The 19,370-nt window shown below is 38.4% G+C and overlaps 1 protein-coding gene and 1 long non-coding RNA gene across 3 annotated transcripts in view; one reads left to right on the forward strand and one right to left on the reverse strand.

Annotated features, from left to right (window-relative positions):
• The window catches only part of CPNE2 (copine 2), an 87,288-nt gene extending 71,580 nt beyond the window's left edge, over positions 1-15,708 (forward strand). For both annotated transcript variants that reach the window (XM_074293490.1, XM_074293488.1), the window contains 3 exons: positions 562-695; positions 12,329-12,565; positions 15,083-15,708. In XM_074293490.1, the coding sequence (XP_074149591.1) occupies positions 562-695; positions 12,329-12,565; positions 15,083-15,190 (479 nt within the window). In that variant the 3' untranslated portion in view covers positions 15,191-15,708. The remainder of the gene's footprint in view (positions 1-561; positions 696-12,328; positions 12,566-15,082) is intronic.
• On the reverse strand, positions 683-18,685 carry LOC141557606 (uncharacterized). Its single transcript, XR_012486841.1, has 6 exons — positions 16,111-18,685; positions 14,546-14,656; positions 13,407-13,459; positions 12,776-12,841; positions 5,702-12,577; positions 683-5,502 (listed from the first exon to the last, which is right to left on the reverse strand). It is a non-coding gene; the product is annotated as an uncharacterized LOC141557606 (long non-coding RNA).
• Positions 18,686-19,370: the final 685 nt, after the last annotated feature.

Consider the following 19,370-nt stretch of genomic DNA (forward strand, 5'->3'; position numbering starts at 1 on the left):
TCTTCTGGTTCTGTTCATTTCACTCAGCATCAGTTGATGTAAGTCTCTCCAAGCCTTTCTGTATTCCTCCTGCTGGTCATGTCTTACAGAGCAATAATATTCCATAACCTTCATGTACCACAATTTACCCAACCATTCTCCAACTGATGGACATCCATTCATCTTCCAGTTTCTAGCCACTATGAAAAGGGCTGCCACAAACATTTTGGCACATACAGGTCCCTTTCCCTTCTTTAGTATTTCTTTGGGATATAAGCCCAGTAGTAGCACTGCTGGATCAAAGGGTATGCACAGTTTGATAACTTTTTGGGCATAATTCCAGATTGCTCTCCAGAATGGTTGGATTCTTTCACAACTCCACCAACAATGTATCAGTGTCCCAGTTTTCCCACATCCCCTCCAACATTCATCATTATTTGTTCCTGTCATCTTAGCCAATCTGACAGGTGTATAGTGGTATCTCAGAGTTGTCTTAATTGATAGCATGTTCTTTCAAGCCACAGCTACCCCAGTGATCCTGAGGTGCTCGTGTCTTCCATAACAAGGCTTTCTGTTTTTCAGGTGTGGATGGTATTGCCCAGGCATATTCAGCGTGCCTCCCTCACATCCGCTTCTATGGACCCACCAACTTTTCCCCCATCGTCAACCATGTAGCTCGATTTGCCGCCCATGCTACGGAGCAACGGTCAGCTACGGTAAATAGTCGACATTCATTCTAGTGTTAGGAAAGGGGGAGTCGGGTAGGAGAGGAGCTATTCTACCCAAAGACTTGCCTCTCCATTTCCTCTCCTTGCAAACTCACAGGCACTGAGGGAAGGCACAATCCAAACTTACAGCATTAGCCTAGGTGCTGTGCAGTGAGAAGCCAGAGCTGTCACTGTTAGACCAGTAAGGTCACCTGGCAGTAGAAAGGACTGGAGACAGAAGCTCCAAGATCCATCCAACTTTCCAGGGGAATGAGGACCCTGGAGGCTGGCAGGGCAACCATGTCCATGCTTTCAGCCACCTTTGTCACCAACAAGCTTGTGACTTTGGACAAGTCATTTCACTTCCCTAGGCCTCTTTAAAATGAAGGAGTTGGAGTAAATAATTTCTAAGCCATCAGTCAGCATGCATTTATTAAATAGTGACACTGTGCTAAATGCAGGAATACAAAGTAAAGAATAAAATACCTACTCTCAAGGAGCTTACCTTCTAATGGAAAACACAAGAACACATATAAAATGCACAGCATAGATATAAAGTGAATATAAATAAATATAAAGAGAAAAATAAACAAATGAAGGAAGCAAGGGACACTATGGGATGGCTATAAGGAAGAAGTGATTGTAAGCATGTGTTACAGCCAGTGAAGAGGCACAGATATGGGAAGATTGGCTAGGCTGCAGTATTACTTAGGATTGCAGAAAGGGAATTAATGTACAATAAGTCTAGAAAAAAAGTCTGGAGCCACATTGGAAAAGTCTTTCTGTGCCAGACAATGGAGTTTTCATTTAATTCTAGAGACAATACGGAATCACTAGTTTACTGAATAAGGGGATGACATGGTCAGACTTGCACTTTAGGAAAATTACTTTGGCCACTAACTTAAGGATGGACTGGAAGAGAAAATATTTGAGGTAAGGAATCCAAAACTACCAGGCTGCTACAATGATCTTTGTAAGAAGTGATGAGGGCCTAAACCAAATCAACAGCTGTGTAAGTGGAGAGAAAGGGTTGGATTCCACAGATGTGGCAGTAGAAACAGCAAGATTTTGTCAACCATTTATATGTGGTGGTGGGGAATGCTCTAGAATAATGCCAGAAATCCAGGAGAGGCTGGTCAGTAGCATGAAATGCAGTAGATGAGCCAGAAGTGATGAGAGTTGAGAAAAGAACGCTGCATTTGGAAATTCACATATTGATAACTTTGGAGAGAGCTCATTCAGTTGGATGATGTTGGAAGTCAGTCTGCAAAGGATTAAGATCTGAGAAGAACGGGGAAGGCAAATATAAACATCCTTTTTCAAGGAATTTGGCTAAGAAAGGAGGAGATAAAGGATAATGGGTTAAAGGTAGGTTATTTAAGGATGAGATAGATTTAGGCATGTTTGAAAGTTTGAGGAAAAGAACCAGTAGGTAGAGCCTAGAGCCTTTTATCCTCCAAGGATGAACTAGCTTTAGGTGTTAGCTAACAACATGACTTTTTCTGTCTCCTTTCCAAAAAGGTTTGATTCCAGGCTTATAGATATGTGGTTCATGAACAGAGCTCCTTTAGGCAAGAAGGTTTTTAACATTTTTGGTACATGTTGTAGACCCCCCCCCCCCCTTTGACAATCAGGTGAAATCTTCTAAGAATGTATTTAGATCCATAAAATATATAGGAAATCAATTTACTGAAATAGTTATCAAACAGTAAAATAAAAGTTCATGGACCCCAAGTTAACTTCTGTTCTAGGTCTCCTCTACTACCCAGGCTTCTACCACTAGACACTCTCCAGTAACAAACCAGTGTCTGAAATATGGATTGGTAGTAATATTCAAACCAAGCTCTTTTACAGAATATAGATGATGATGATAGAATGGACCTTTAAAATCATCTAGTCCAATTCTCTTCATTTTGCAGATGAGGAAATTGAGGCCAAAAGAAGGGAAATCGGTCAACAAGTATTAAGTACTTACTATGGGTACTCTGCTAAGAAAAGCAAAAACAATCCATACCTAAAAAAAGTTCACATTAGGATGAGACATGAGGGAGAAGATTCTAAGCTTGGGAGACAGTCAATGAATGTTTAGAGTTAATACAGTGGAGTATTTTGTTTGAGAAAAGGCAAGGAAGCCAGTATCTCTGCATCAGAGTATGTTCGGGATGAGAGAAGAGAGGAAGTGAAAGGGGAACTGAGAAATGTCTCTTGAAAAATGTAGAATGAGAGCTCAGTCTTGAATGAAGTTAGGAAATCTAAAGAAGCAGAGCTAAATGGGGAAAAGTATTCCTAGCAAAGGCAAAGTTGGGAAACAGTATCAAGTGAGAGAGCAAATAAATCTGTATAATCAGATGATAAAATGCATAAAATGGAATAAAATGTATGAAGTCTGTTCTGAGAAGTAATAAAAAAGCCACTATATTGAGTAGGTGATGGGGCTGTTATAATCAGACCTATATGAGGTCTTTAGAAAAATCATTTCGGTAACTGAATGTAAAAATTATTTGCAAAAAGAAGACAATGGAGCTAATGAGATCAAATGAGGCAGGATCAAGGGAAAACAAAAGAAAGCCAAGGAGAGCTCTTAAAAGGATTCTCAATGGATATGAAATGAAAGAAGACTGAGAAGGTTCAGATAGATAGGGAAAACCATAAGAGAGCAATATCATGAAAAAAGCAGTATCAAGAAAAGAGTATTCAGCAGGAAAAGGTAATCAATAGTGTCATATGATGAATGACATAAAACGAAGATTTGAGTAAAACCTAGGTCTCTTGATTATAATTCTGCAACACTGATTTTTGTCGTGGTGCTCTATTATTGTAATTATTTTCTTGGCTGTGCTTACTTCACTGTGCATCAGTTCATGTAAATCTTTCCATGCTTTTCTATATCATTTTTAAAAATCCAAAGTTCCAAATTTTTTCCTTCCTTCCACCCCCTCTCCTTATTCATCATATAGTCATCATTCTTTTTAGCACAATAATATGACATTCATGTGCCACAATTTGTTGAATCATCACCCAATTGACGGGCATCTACTTTGTACCTAATTTTTTGCTTCATGGGGATTTTCTTTTTAATCAAATGATCTCTTTGGGGTATATATCTAACGCAATAATCTCTGCATCAAAAGGTCACATATATATCCAGATATATCCCTTTCCATCCTAGACAGCTGTCCTGTTACTAAATTTAACAAAAACAAAACAAAAAACAGTCCAGCAAAATCAATTGAAAACAGTGGTTTATGATGACATATATATATTCCATAGTCTCTCACAAGTTTTTACATTTAAATAAATGCATTATTTGTATACATAAAATATTCTAATTCTTTAAGTTTCCACCAGATTTCCTTCTTCATCTGTTCTCACTTTTTCTGTGGTGATTATTAGGTATGATAGTTAGATCTCTTCTTCTAGATTTGCTTTTTGAAACTTTTCATTATTTCATAAAGATCTTTGCAGATTTCTTTATATTCCTTGTTTAATAACAATATAGCATTCCGGTGTGCCTGTTTCACTGTAACCTGGCCAGTCCTCCTTTAAAAAATCAGTTATTTTGCAACAGCACTTCCTCTTCCCTCACCCCTACACTTCTCCCTTATAAAAAATAAAAAATAAATAGGTAAGTGAAGCAAACACAACACACAGATTATGCTTATAACTAAATACCACATTTATTCCACATACATATATTCATATCTTTCAGGCAAATGAAGTATTTATGCTTCATTACAGATTGCTTGAGATTAGCTACCACATTATTCTGAGTTCTGATGTCTCCCAGTTATGACTAGTCATCTAAAATATTCTTCTCTTTTTGCTCACCTCACTCCGCATCACTTAAGTTTCAAAATTCTCTGAATCCATCACTTTTACATATTCTTCTGGCATAGGTAGGTTCCATTATTCATATGTCATTCACATATCATAATTTATTCAGCCATTATCAGTGGCAGGCAATCACTACATCCAATTTTGTGGTATCTACATCCAAAAAGTGCTACTAAGGATATTTTGGTTTATATTGCATAGGAATGTAGATCTAGAACTTGGAAGGGGCCTCATATAGTGTAGCTCCTTAATTTTACAGATAAGGAAACTAACCCAGGAAAGTGACTTGCTTGCTTAGTCAGCCAAGTAGTGAACATCAAAGATAGAATATGAAGCTAGGCCCTCTTCCCTTTTTTCTTTTTTTGAGGCTGGGGTTAAGTGACTTGCCCAGGGTCACACAGCTAAGAAGTGTTAAGTGTCTGAGACCAGATTTGAACTCAGGTCCTCAAGGCTGGTGCTCTATCCATTGTGCCACCTAACTGCCCCCAGAAGCTAGGCCCTCTTGACTCCAAAGCCAGGATTCTTTTCAGTGCTTAGCCTCAACTTTTCTGAATTTAACTTCTTAGGATATGTGCCTGCTAGTGGGATGTGCAGTTCAAAAAAGTGTCAACAGTTTGATGACTTTTCTATTATAATTCCATTTTTTCCCCAATATGGTTGGAGCTGATCCACCAGTAGTGCTTTCCATAGACTGCCAACCTTCATAATTTTTTGTCTTTGTTCATCCAATAGATATGAAACCTCAGAGCTGCCTCAATTTGTATTTCTTTTACAATTAGTGACTTCTGGTATTTTTGGTTGCTGATAGCTTGCATTTCTTCTTCTGAAAACTCAGTTTGAGTCATTTTTATCCTTTCCCTCTCTACAACCTTTTATCATTTATATCAGATGATTGCTTTTGTTTTTATGTATTTCTATCAATTCCTCATGTTGCCAATGCTTTTCCCACTATATCTGTCTGATTCTCACTTTAGATCATTCACTTTTCTTTTTTTTTTTTATTTTTTTATTTTTTATTATATATATATATATATATATATTTTATAATATTATCCCTTGTATTCATTTTTCCAAATTACCCCCCCTCCCTTATTCCCTCCCCCCGACGACAGGCAATACCATACATTTTACATGTGTTACAATATAGTCTAAGTACAATACATGTGTGTGAGATCATTCACTTTTCAATGGGAATTTCAAAAGGGGTTCATTCAGTATGATTATGTCTATCTAATTATGCCTGAGGTTTTAACAGGTCAGAAGGACTTGGAGAAATATCTGATATAAACATAGTGCTGACCTAGTAAATTAAGAGGCACCCTAGTTTGATTGTACAAAGCAGGGGCACTCTGTCTCTGGAGCCCAAAGGGAAAGGCTGCAGGTGAACAAAGAAGGCTCCAGGAGCCAATGGATCTTAAGAGACTGAGATAGTTAACCTCTAGGGATTCAGCCTCAAGCAGAGCTGAGCACCATTTCTGAGATGAAGCAAGCCTTATAAATTGGCAACAACCAGTGACCATCTGTCAATGAGATGCCTCAGCTACATCTGTTCCTAAGGCCTCCGGCAAGATGCCTGGGATGTTAGAAGGCATAGATAGGGCTGAGGAACAATCTCTTGTCTCCAATTCCTTCAAATCCTGTCCCACTTAATTTTCTTCCTGATCCCAGAAAGATTAAAAAAAAAAAAAAAAAGCTTTCTCAGTTGACAGCAGCATTTCAGAAGCCTTCATACTAGCGATCCCTCTTTCATTACAGCTTAGAGAGTCCAGCTACCCTCTCATTACTAAGCAGCAGAGTCAGTGGAGCTAGTTCGGCCCTCCTCAGCAGCTATTTCCTGACTGGGGAAAGGAAGGGAAGAGGTTTTGTTATGGAATCAGAAAGGTTTGGTTTGGTTGATGTAAACAGCAGCTCAAGCTGTAGGCTTCCCCATTTCATCCCAGCCCAGGGAGTGATAAGGAATCAAGGGAATAAAGGAAGCACTTGATGAAGGCCACCTGTGGTGGAATGTAGAGTGCTGTAATCTAGTCCTTAGTGCTTCTAGTCCAGCTTTTACTACTGACCTACCTGGATCATTGAATTTCAAAGATTCAGATCATTAAATTTCAAAGAATTTCAAATACACAAGAACTAGGCCATAATTACCTTTGATAATTTTAAGAGGCACTTTTGAATATTTCCATGACCTCAGAATCATCATAAGCATCAATTCTCATTATGCTGATGCAGCACAGAATGCTTCTAACAATCCTTAGAACAGTGTTGGGTACATGTGGTACCCAACGTGTGGCTCAATTAACATTTGATTATGTAATTAAAAGAGATTGTTAATTTGAATTAAGTGAATGGATAGTTTTGATTGACAGAATGCTGGATTATGTTAATGTTATAAGTTAATTGACAGAATGCTAATTATGTTGCCTGTTTCTTTGGGATCTGTATGTACATACAATGCATGTTTGTACATAGAAGACATTTAGTTGGGTTCTTGAAGAACACTTTAACTGTAACAATATAAACAATTTGTTGCTATGGACTTGGAGGGAAATGGTCTAAATTGATAGGCCGCATGACTCTGAGTCTTTAAGACTCCTATTAGTTTTACCATCCTAAGATCAGTTATGTGCTACTAGAGAATTGATAAAGGGTATGTAGAAAAGTCAGGAGAAGAACAAATTTTCTTTCTACTTAGTACCCAAACAATGTCCTTCAAGGGATCAGAAGTCACTACTTTTAGAACTACAGATCAGCTAGTCAACAGGCATGAAGCACTTACTTTATGCCATGATTTGTGCTACACATTCAGTACACAAAGTCAGGCAAATACACACACACAACACACATAAACATTCCCTGCTCTCTAGGTAGTCACATGTTCATATTTCAATGGGAAAAACTATATAGGAAAAAACCCTACATATTTATAGATATTGTTGTAGGTACATTGACTTATAAATATATCATATCAATATATAGGGATGTGTGTATGTATATGTGTCTACACCACCTTCTGCAAAAGGCCTCCTGCCAAAAGTAGTATTTGAGACAAGTGCTGAAGCTAGGAAGTAAAGGTGAGGAGGGAAGTACTTCAGGCACAGAAAGGGCAGACCAGCCATTAGGAAAATGGAGTGTTTTGTTGTAAAGAAAAGCAAAAAGGCCAATGCCAATGGATTGTAAAGTGTATTGAGGGAAGTTATCAAACTGGAAAGACAGATCCAGGTTGTGAAGTGTTTTTAAGTTTTTAAATTAACTGGAGTTTGTTGGTAGGGAAGGGGAAAATGACGTTAGGAAAATCCACTTTTGACAGTTGAGTGAAAGCTGTTTTGGAGTGGAGACAACTTGAAAGGCAAGGAGACCAATTAGAAGACTATTCCAGTAATCTAGGTGAGAAGAGGTACTGGGGCCTTTACACAGCAACTGTGTGAGTAGAGAGGAGTCAAAAAGGAAAAATACAAGATTTGGAAACAGCTTTGAAATGTGAAGAAAGTGTCAAGGCCTGGATGATTGGGACGATAGTGTATACTCAAAAATAATAGGAATGTTGGAGGAGAGAAGAATAAGTTAGGTTTTGATATTTTATTCATTTCCTCCTTGGCCAAAAGCGTTAATAGAAATGAAATCTGTTTGACTACAAGAGTAAAGACCTCAGATTGGAACCAGCTGAAACCCTGGCTTCATGGGCTCTCCCATTCTAGTCTTCACCACTCCCTGCAGCATGCTTAAGCAGCTGTGGTTGGAGCCAGGCCAGATTCAGCTCCGCAGCTGCTCAGGAGAAGCATCCTTACCAGCTGCAGCTACTAAGTATGGCATCAAGAATGGTATGCAGACAAATTCAAAGTTCTATGATTGGTCTAAGAACCAATGAGAGAGAACTCTAAGTATGGAGGCTGTCCTAAGTTCAGCTGCTTCAGTCATGCTTGACTCTTTTATGTCATTTGGGGCTTTCATGGTAAAGATACTGGGGTTTCTGGGGTTTGCCATTCCTTCTCCAGATCCTTTTACAGATGAGGAAACTAAGGCAAACAGTGACTTGCTCAGGATCACATAACTAAGAATCTGAGGTCAGATATGAACTCTGTTCTCTGACTCCAGGCCTAGTATTCTATCTGCTGCACCACCCAGCTTTAGCTTGCCTATACCTGGAAGATGAGGATCCTTTGATTGTGGACATTGTAAAATTGAGGGAGTCTTCCCCTTTTCTCTTCTGTCATCTTTTTTTTAAGGGTAGTTGGGGTAAGTTACTTGCCCAGTTCACACAGCTAGGAAATATTAAGTATATTGAGGTTAGATTTGAACTCAAAGGTCTCCCGACTCCAGGGCCAGTGCTCCATCCACTGCACCATCTGACTGCCCTTCCCCTTTTCTCTTAAAACAGCTGTGCATTCCCTGCTACTACAAATAAAAAAATAAGCATGCTCATATTCCTTTTGTTAGCAGGAAGGATGTAGCATAATTTTTGAGCATACAACACTTAACTTCCATGACAATAGATTTTGCTCTTTGCCTTAAAAATATTGCAATTATGTATTTGTATAAAATTTATGCTATTTATATGGATACTTCCTTCAAAGTATAACTCTAAAGCCAAAAACTTCTGGGAAATTGCATTCCTACCCTTGAAACTAGATTCTATTATATCCTTGAAATCCTTGAAAAATCCTTGAGGGCAGAGTACATCTTATCCAAACTATTTGTACCTAGCACAATATTTTACATCATGTGCTTAATAGATATTTGTTGAATAGAAGTTAATGAAGTGATGATTGTCTTAGCAGCAATAGTAATAGTTAGACCATCTAAATGGACCAAGGTTAACTGAATGTGAAATTTGTATTTGTCTGGGAAAGACTGGTCCTCATTCATGGCCCAGTTTCCTGAAGCTGAAAGCAATATGGTATAGTGGAAAGAGCAATAACTTCAGAGTCAGAAGATCTGAGTTCAAATTCTGGATATTCGAGTTGTCTGACTTTAGAAAATTGCCCTACTTCTTAGGACCTCAGATTCCATGATCCTCTAAAATTTTTTTCTAGCTCCAGATCCCACAATTCTAGAACCAGTTCTAGAACCTGCCAAGCAGCTCCTTTATTAAAGAAGCTGCTTTCTTTGCCTAAAACGTCAAAGTGAAGTGAAAACAGTGAATTAAGGAGCCCTAAAAGAAAAGGATTTAGAAGGGGTAACTGTAAAGGTTTTTACATACTGCCTGGTCCAGTGACATCAGTTCTCTTGGCTTGTTTCACAAACAAGACACTTCTATCTCTTAGTATATTCTCTGACTATAGAGAACACTTTCCTCCCCTTATCTTCAATTCTATTCAAGCCTAGTTGAGGCTCCTAGCTTATATATGCGCTCTTAAAGGTGTGAACTCTAATAAGTACTAAATACATAAACATTGTCTCTATCAATTCCAGTGACTTAGCACCTTGTTTCAAGTTCTGGCCTATAACAAGGAAGCCTTTCCCAACATCTCTTATTTCTAGTGCCTTCCCTCTGAGGTTTACAAGTTATCTCCCCAGTAGAATGTAAGCTCCTTGAAGGCAGAAACTGTCTTTTGCCTCTGGCACACAGTACGTACATAACATGTATATTGAGTGACTGTCCTTTATGTATTAAACAAATCACAAGCTATATCTAGTCTCTGCCTATACAGATAAAGATGATTCAATTTAATAGTCTATACAAGTAAGGTAAATCCTCTAGTATGTACACAGGTAGGGAGATAGAAAATAATTTGAGGTAGGATATGAACTCAGTGACCTCCAGTTCCTCATTCTTTCAGCAATTTTATCAAGCTATCTCTCACCCATGCTCTGGTTATACTTCTCAATCTTTATTCTTAATTATCCAGTTCAGCTCTCCTATTAATTCTCTTATTCTAAAGCTACTCATGCCCTGCCAAATCCCAAACAGAATGGAACTGATAGAAGCCATACAACTGTGCTGACTGCATCCATTATAAATGTATGTTAATCTAATCTCAAGTCATTAAATGATTCCGTCTTACTCTGCTCAAATTCAATATACGTCTGTCTTACATTTCACAACTCGTTGATCTCACCCCCCACCTTCATTCCATTTTGAAGCCTTTTACACTCCTGATTTCATTACCTCCAAAATTAAGCCTTCCCCATTCTAATCTTTAACCTGTCCCTATTTATTGACGTCTGCCATATTGCCTACAATCACTCCCAAGTCTCTATAATTTAAAAAACAAACTCACAGTCAAACTAGAAAAGATATCTGTGCTCATTTTCTGCACTTCCATTCATTTTTTCTCAACTCTCTGTAGTCAGACATTATATTCATCATTTATCTGGAATTCCTCTCTCCAGAGTTACTAATGATCTTTTAACATGCCAGATCTCAAAGCCTTCTTTCAGTCTCATCCTTGTTCTTTCTATAGCATTTGACTCTGACTGAACTATCCTCTCTGGGTTTTTGTGAAACGGCTCCATTTCTAATTCACCTCTTATTTTTCTATTCCTTTTCAATCCCTTTTCATGCATCATCATTCATATCACATCCCCAAGGCTCTCTCCATGGTAGACCCTCTTTTCCTTCTCTATATACTCCTTTTTGATGAAATAATTAATTCCCATGATTTTAAATATTTCTATGCAGATGACTCCCACACAACTATACATTCAGTACAAAGTTCTCTCCTAAGCTCCAGTCCTATTATCATGAACTATTAAATTTCCTAACTAGATGTCTCATAGACACCCCATATCCAGCATATATCCAAAACAGAATTCTTCTTTCCTCTAATCACTCCTCTTCCCTGTTTCTGTTGAGGGCATCAATCAGTTGCCAAATTTTATTATTTCTAACTCCACACTATCTCTCACATCCATTCCCTTGCCTTTACTCATAAACCATCATGCTAGTTCAGGCCCTTTTCATTTCTTATTTGTACTGCAAAAGGCTGGTCATTAGTCTTCCTGTGTTGAATCTCTCCCCACTCTAGTTCATCTTCCATACAACTCCCAAAGAGATTTTCCTAAAGTGCAGGCTTGACTGTGTCATTAGATTCCAGTACTTCCCTGTCACCTTTTAGACTATTTATAAGCTCTTCTGGCATCCAAAGCTCTTCAACTTAGCCCTTTCTAACCTCTTCAGCCTTATAGATACTTCCTTTCAACCCAGCCAAACAGCCTTTTAATATCGTTCTCCCCCCCCCCCCCCCCTTCTCCCAACTCCATGTATGGAATATATTCTCACCTTTTGAAATCACTTTCCTTTACTTTTCCCCTGACAGACAGACAGACAGACACACACACACACACACATTCTATCTCCTTAACAGAATGTAAGTTCCTTGATGGCAGGGTTTGCTTCATTTTTGCCATTGTGACCCTAGCACATGGTATATGCTTAATACTTAGTTGACAGGAAAGTACTAACAACTTGAAGGATCAGGAAAGACTTCATGGAGGAGATAGCATCCGAGTTTTGAAAGATAAGCATTTTGACATTTAAAATGGACAAAAATTAGTCTTAAATTACAGGGTTCAGGCAATATATGCTATGGAAAGTAATTAAAAAAACTATGTTCTAAAATTGTCAGAAAGTTTCATAGGCAAAGTAGGGTGATGGACAGTTGTCCCACCTGGAATGAAAAAAGACAAGAGGTGGGAATGGGTTTTGGCTGTGGTAGGGACTGGATCATATTCCTAAATTACCAAAGAAGCATGAAAATACAACCCAATTCTAGTTTTTGAGTAGAATGAAAGAATAAGGATAAGAATCTGGGGAAGAGGCAAATTGGGAAGGTTAAACTGTCACCTCATTCCTTGACTTATCTTCCTTGCAGCAATATTTCATCCTCCTCATCATCACTGATGGTGTTATCAGCGATATGGATGAGACCCGCCATGCAGTGGTACAGGCTTCCAAGCTACCCATGTCCATCATTATTGTGGGTGTGGGCAATGCTGACTTTGCTGCCATGGAGTTCCTGGATGGTGATACTCGTGCTCTGCGTTCCCACACTGGCGAAGAGGCAGCTCGAGACATTGTGCAGTTTGTACCCTTTCGGGAATTCCGTAATGTGAGCCTTGGGCTGGGAAGGAAGAGGGGTACCAATGCCAATATATATGTATATATGTATATATATGTGTGTGTGTGTGTGTGTGTGTGTGTGTGTGTGTGTGTGTGTGTGTATAGAAAAATAAGATTCAGATATAATCTTAGGATTTTCTATAGAGCAATAGGTGTTAGTCATGAAGAGCTGGGTTCAAATTCCTTTTCAGATACTTACTGGTATACAATTCAAGAAAGTCACTTAATGCCTCTCAGCCTGGGGTTCTTCATCTGGAAAATAGGTCTATCACATAACTCAAAATTATTATGAGGATCAAATGATAGAATTTATGTAAACTGCTTTATAAACCTTAAAGTATATATAATTTTAATTATTGTCATTCCTGCTCTAAATTTCTATGATTCTATTTGGCCTAGTTACAAAATGTCATACCTGAGTCTATCTAAACTAACTTCATCATATAAATGGGGAAACAGAGGCTCAGAGAAACAGAGAGATTTGGTTAAAAGTCATACAGCTAATCATTGGCTGAGCTGGGGCTAGACCCCAGAACTCTGACTTCCAGTAACTAATGCTCTCTTATTCATTGCACTGTCAGGCACTAAATTACTAACTTTATAACCAAAATGGACCATCTTGTCTAATTCCCTCAATTTACACATGAGAAAACTGAGACCAAGAGAGGCAACGTAATTTGCTCAAGTTTTCACAGGCAGCATTGAGGCACTACTGTGTGCCAGGAGGCGTTGGCTGATAAAAGAAATATTAGACAGCTTAACTGTAAGAACTAAGGCATAAACTTATGAAACATACGCATAACACCACAAAAGCATTTTTAAGCACCTACTGTGTGCAAAGACAAAATGGAAAAGTTCCCCTCCTCAAGAAGTGCTCATTTTCCTGGAGAAGGGAAAAGAACACGTTAGTATGTACATGATAATTTGAAGTAGAAAGAGAGGGAGAGCGTTAACAACTGTGATAAATGGCAAAAAATATTAATTGCATGGACTAAACAACAAGTACGATAGAAGTTAGAAAAGTAATTGATCCATGTGGTCTGAAGATTTCTTAGAGATAGGTCTTTGAAGGATAGGAATCTGGATAGGCATGACGGAAGAGAGAAAGAAAACACCCCCTTTGTTGAGAACAGCATGAGCAAAGATATGGACATAAGAGCAATTCATGGTATGCTTCGCTGGAAGGTATGTAATAAAGAATAGTGGGATGGGGCCTCATAACAAAGTGTATGAGGTAGTATAGTATGGCTGCAAGTTATTCTCTTGAGGAGGAAGATCATCTCCAAGAAAGCTTGTGTAATATATGCCAGGGAGAGTTGAGTTTGATGCCTAAAAATGTTTCACAGTCATCAAAGTCAGAAAGGTGACCAAGGGGCTGTGAAGACAGTAGGTCTAAGAGTAGGACTGAATCAACAACAGAAAGGGGTGACATAAATATAGTTCCATATTTGGGTGATGACTTCTGAGATTCCTTTAAGATGATAGCTTTTGGGGCAGCTAGGTGGCGCAGTGGATAGAGCACCAGCCCTGAATTCAGGAGGACCCTAGTTCAAAACTGGACTCAGACACTTAAGACTTCCTAGCTGTGTGACCCTGGGTAAGTCACTTAACCCCAACCTCAGGAGGAAAAAAAAATATATATATTTTTATTTTGCTCTCAGAAGCCATCCTAACACTGCTTTTCAAGTGACCCTCATATGATACGATATATGGTATAATAGTGGTAGATGACCTTGAGATCCTTGTCAGACATGAAGTAAGATTCCACTGAGTTAGGGTTCGTGCCTAGACCCCTGCCTAGAACAGTGGCAAAAGTCTATTTCACACAGCAAGGCACTCTGCTGGCCAAAGAGACCAAACAAGGAAAGCTCAAAAGTGAAACCTTTACTGTCCTCCCCTCAACTTCCTATTCAGTGAATAGGCCTTATGTGAGTGACTAAGCACCAAGTCCAGCTTTCCTAGAACTTACTTGCCAAGGTATAGACCTTTCCTTCTAGGTCCTCTTGTCTTTGTGTTGTGCACAATGGCTAGGGATTCTCCTTAGGAGATTTAGAGTGGTCAGCAGGATTCCTCCAAGATGCTAGAGGTGGGAAGGAAAGGAATGTACAGGCAAGATGTAAACATTATTTTGTCTTATCTTTATGGATATCATTAGTTTTTACATCACCTTAATTCTCCAATATAGCCTACTTCATCTCCCTCTGACACCTCTATAACAGAGGAAAAAAAACCAAACACCTATAATTCAACCAACTCTTGACAGTGTAGGTAAGATTTCCACACCCCATCTGTCCCCCCTACCCCCCCTTCTCCAAAGCAAGGAAGAATATTTTCATATTTATTCTTTAGGGCTAAACTTGGTTATAATTTTACATCTTTTTGGCTTGTTTTTTGTCATCCAGTTTACATTATTATTATACTTCTTGTGTATATTTTGTATCATCATTTCATGACATTCCACCAGAGTAATCATTAATCCTGCCTTTTCTCTTCTACTGTTCTCCAGGCACCTAAAGAAACCCTGGCTAAAGCTGTGCTGGCAGAGCTGCCCCAGCAAGTCGTGCAGTATTTCAAACATAAAAATCTGCCACCCAGCAACTGTGAACCTGCGTAAACTCCTGCAGCCTCCTTTCCCCTCTGACCAGCATCAGCATGTCAAACAAACCTCATTTCAGTCCCCAAGGAAAGTGCACGTGCAACATCGGCTTCCTCACTGGTGGCTATATATTTTTTTCTCTTTTAAACAAAAAGGACTTTTCATTTTTTTTTTTTTTTAAATAATGGACAGTCTCCCTACTCTCTCCCAAACACAGCTGGATTTCTTTTGTCAAATTTGCCAAACCTGATGATACTACCAGGCCACACAGGGCCGCTTCTTTCTCCTCCCTACCATCATTTTCAAGTATTGAATGTAATTTGTATAATTTTAGTGGAATAATTATAAAATAATAAATTTTTACAATCAAAACTGGCTTTTTTCCAAGCAACTGTCTGTGATTTAAAAAACAAAAAAGGTATATCCATTACATATTTGTGTTAAGCTTATACTTCTCATGCTCTGTTCATTTTTTATACTATGTATATGTTCTATTTGTTATACTCAGGTTAATAAACTCAGACATTCCCATGAAAGCTGTTTTCCTTGGATGAAGCCTGGGCAGTTAACTATCTGAAAAATCAAAGTTTCAATATAACTTGTTTTGCTGTATTCAAACCCTAGTCTGAACCTCCTTATTCTTGTTTATATGGGGTCTCTCTGTCATAATTTCTGCTTGAGGAATACACTCAAATGACTAGGACTGAGAAATGGACCCACTCTTAGATCCAGGACAATCATTTGGACACCCAAATTGTAGAAATAGTAAAGGAACCATGCAAGCTTCTACCTGCAAATGCTTCAGTCATTCTGAGGCTGATTCTGGGGGAGAGGGGATCTGGTAGCCTGCTGATAAATTATGAGGAACGCCACATCCACGCTAGCATGTAAAACATCTTCATTCTACAAAACAAACTTTTTGCTTCTATAACTCTTACCCAGGACTAGTGCTGATTTTTTACCCTGAAGAGCTACCAAGTCCTGATGGCAAAGCATCCTGAATATTCGAAGAGGGTCCTCAGAAGAGGCAACTATGGCAAGCCTGCTGAGAAGAAGATGCAGCACTTTAGCACATGGGGCAGAAGATGAGAAGAAGGCATCTCTAGCACTGGGCTATTTGTTTGATGATAGGACTTCCCTTAAGATTGTTAATAGAAACAGTTGTTTAGCACCTACTTACTGATTATGCAGACTATGTGGGTGGATAGTTCTTTAGGAAAATGACCTGTCCCAGAAAATAGATCATAGCTTTCTTAACTGCTAGTGTTTCCTGCAATTGGTACTTCTTGCCTATGCCCACCAAAGCCTAGCAGAGCCTGGTAGAAGCTCCAAATAATTCAGGAGGCCAAACCATAAAGCTGAAATAAAGACACCATATCTAGGGCAGCTGAGAAAGTCTTAGCTGTAAGTTAATTATCTTACTGCTTACAGACAACAGACTAGAAGATGAACTAGAAGACATGACAAGACCTCTTCGGTGCTATCAATGAAGACATTTTTCCTAACCAATGCTTCCTGATGAGGAATGGAGGCTGTGTCCTAGTATATATTTCAGGGGTTTTGTCACAGGACAAAATTAGGAATAATAGGGACAAGTTTTACAGGACGGCAAAATTTCTGAAGCAGGAGGTTCTGTTATTTTATAAACTATGGAGGCACACATTCTTCAACTATGTGCTAAAGACACAGCACAGCACACTCCCCATTGGAAACCACTTGTCAAAAGTTGTTGAATTTTTAAAAATATGTGACAATTGTAGAGCTTTTTAAAACTTACCAAGTGGTTGGCAGATAATCCCGTAGACACAATTATATCTCTTTCACAATGATCCCTGTAAAGTAGGCCTAGTGTGATCACATTCATGTTACTCATAAAAACTGATGCTGAGAGAAGTGAAGATCCTTGCCAATGGTCACACAGACAAAACAGTAAAGTTGCCCTTCTGGCCTTCACTATCCCTGCCAGGATCAACTCAAGCTGTGGATGTCCAGGTCTGCTGCTTCTGCTGAGCGAGAGGGATTTTGTTCTTGTAAATAAACTATTTGTACTGCAGTTGTACTTTTTGGAGTAGTGAGCTATTGTATATTTTCTTGACATAAAATGTGGTCAAATTTTTAATATAAAAATGAAATCAGTAAAAAAAAATAAAAGGAAAGAATCTGAACCCAATTTTTCCTGCTCCTCTTTCCAGTCAGTTCTCTTTTTCTGTAATTAAATGCTACAGAGATTTATTTATAGCTAATTCAGGACTGAACTATAGGATCTTTCTCCTAATTCTGGAATTCTGTGATTCTTCAGTTGTGGGGAAGATTCAGTAAAAGATGGGAGATTTTGGGAGAAAATCTCATTCATTCTCATCCATATCCCTTGGATGTGGAATATGGAATTCTCATTCACTCTTTTCAGGCTGACAGATAATTGGCCATCAGATTCTACCTGTTATTTTAACTCCAGCACCTCCAACTCTTGTACAAAGGTAAGTGGCAAAGTGCCAGCCTTGGCCAGTATCACCAAAGTTGCATATAACTGTGATTATAAGCAGAAGGCTAAATTTCCTGCCTCCCTCTGAGCAGAACTCTTAATTCCATGCTGCTCTCAGACCTAAGTGGGCTGAATGCATAAGGAAATCAAGAAATAACCAAGTCCAAATGACAATGCAGAGCAAGCAAGCCTTTACGTTTTTGTGTTTCCAGAGGAATTTAAGGCAACAGCTGAGCCACATATCCACAGCCACAACACAGAAGCCAAAGAACTGTGTGTCCCAAATTAATTAACATTTAGCTCAGAAGGCAAAGAAGTAGAATAAGCTGGTCAATTTTGCCCTTTGCCATTTTCTAACAGCAATTCTTTAATGTCTGGTAGGATATAAAAGCTGCGATGGCTTCCTATTAGAAAAGATCCACAGCCTGTTATGGCTCATCTGAGAATTTGTTCAACCTCTGAATTAAGTGATTTCCCCTGTTAAATTCAGTTGAGAAATGGGGGGCTGAGGGAGAATTTCCAGATCTACTGCAATGATGGGGTTAACAACTTCCCTGCATTATTTATTTCTATTTATTATTTCTATTTAGTGCAAATCTCACACTAAAGTTTTTCAAAAAGTCAAGTCTGGATACAGATATTTAAATTAATAACCAGGCTTTTCATTTCTAATTAGTGGCTAAATGGGATTTGAACATGCACTGTATTTGCTGATTGTCTTATAAAGTTTATGATTTAATCATCAAGATTAAATCATTAAAGATTATTTTAAAAATTAAAGGTTATGATTAAATTTTTATTAAAATTAAAGATTATGATTATTTATGATTAAAAGGCTTCCCCTTTGGCCTTTTCCCCACCCATTCATATTTGAATCAAACCACAAGATAAACTGGACACTTATCAAGGTTGCTTAAACTAATAGCCAATCATCAGAATCTTACTTTGCTATTAATTGTTATTACAAATATTGTATTTTGGTCCAAGACCAAGGATGTGCTTAATGAGTAGAGGAAAAATATAAAACATAGATAATAGTTTTATAATCTCTTGATAATATTATCAAGAGCAAAAAAAAAAAAAAAAAAAAGCAGCAGGAAGAATTTTCCTTCTCTCTACACTTGTTTCTTTCATCAAGTTAGAAAATGTTCTCTCAAATGCTAAGTATATATTCAAATTAAGGTATTATTTTTAGCAATTGCATTGCTCTCTAAGCTCCCTCTAAAATCAAAAGCAGATCCTAAGTATGGGGAGATATCTTAAAGGCCAAACTAGATAGTAACTCATTCTCTAATCTGGCATGTGACAAGTTTCCTGAGGCTAATCAGGGCAGTACTACTTATGAACTATAAAACAAACAAAGCAGGAGGTGCCTACACACCATCTTACCCTAAATAGCTGTTTATTAAGACTGGGCAGCCACGCCTGTGCTGACAGCCAAGGAACAATTAGCACACTGCAGCTCTGTAGAAGGAAAGAAAAGGCATTTACAAGAAGCCAACTTATTGATGAAGAGGAGTTGCCATCTGCCAATGGAAATCAAGAGTGCCATTGTATGAAGAGGGGGAAAATTGAGGGGGGGTTGTTCTATCCACATCAGAATTGAGTGACTTTTCTACCTGTCAACACTGAAACATCAAGATATAATAGGAGTGTGTGTGTGTGTGTGTGTGTGTCTCAGTGCGAATGCCTGTGTCTCAGTCCTACATCTAAAGG

This window comes from Sminthopsis crassicaudata, chromosome 2, assembly GCF_048593235.1.
Source record: "Sminthopsis crassicaudata isolate SCR6 chromosome 2, ASM4859323v1, whole genome shotgun sequence".
Taxonomy (NCBI): domain Eukaryota; kingdom Metazoa; phylum Chordata; class Mammalia; order Dasyuromorphia; family Dasyuridae; genus Sminthopsis; species Sminthopsis crassicaudata.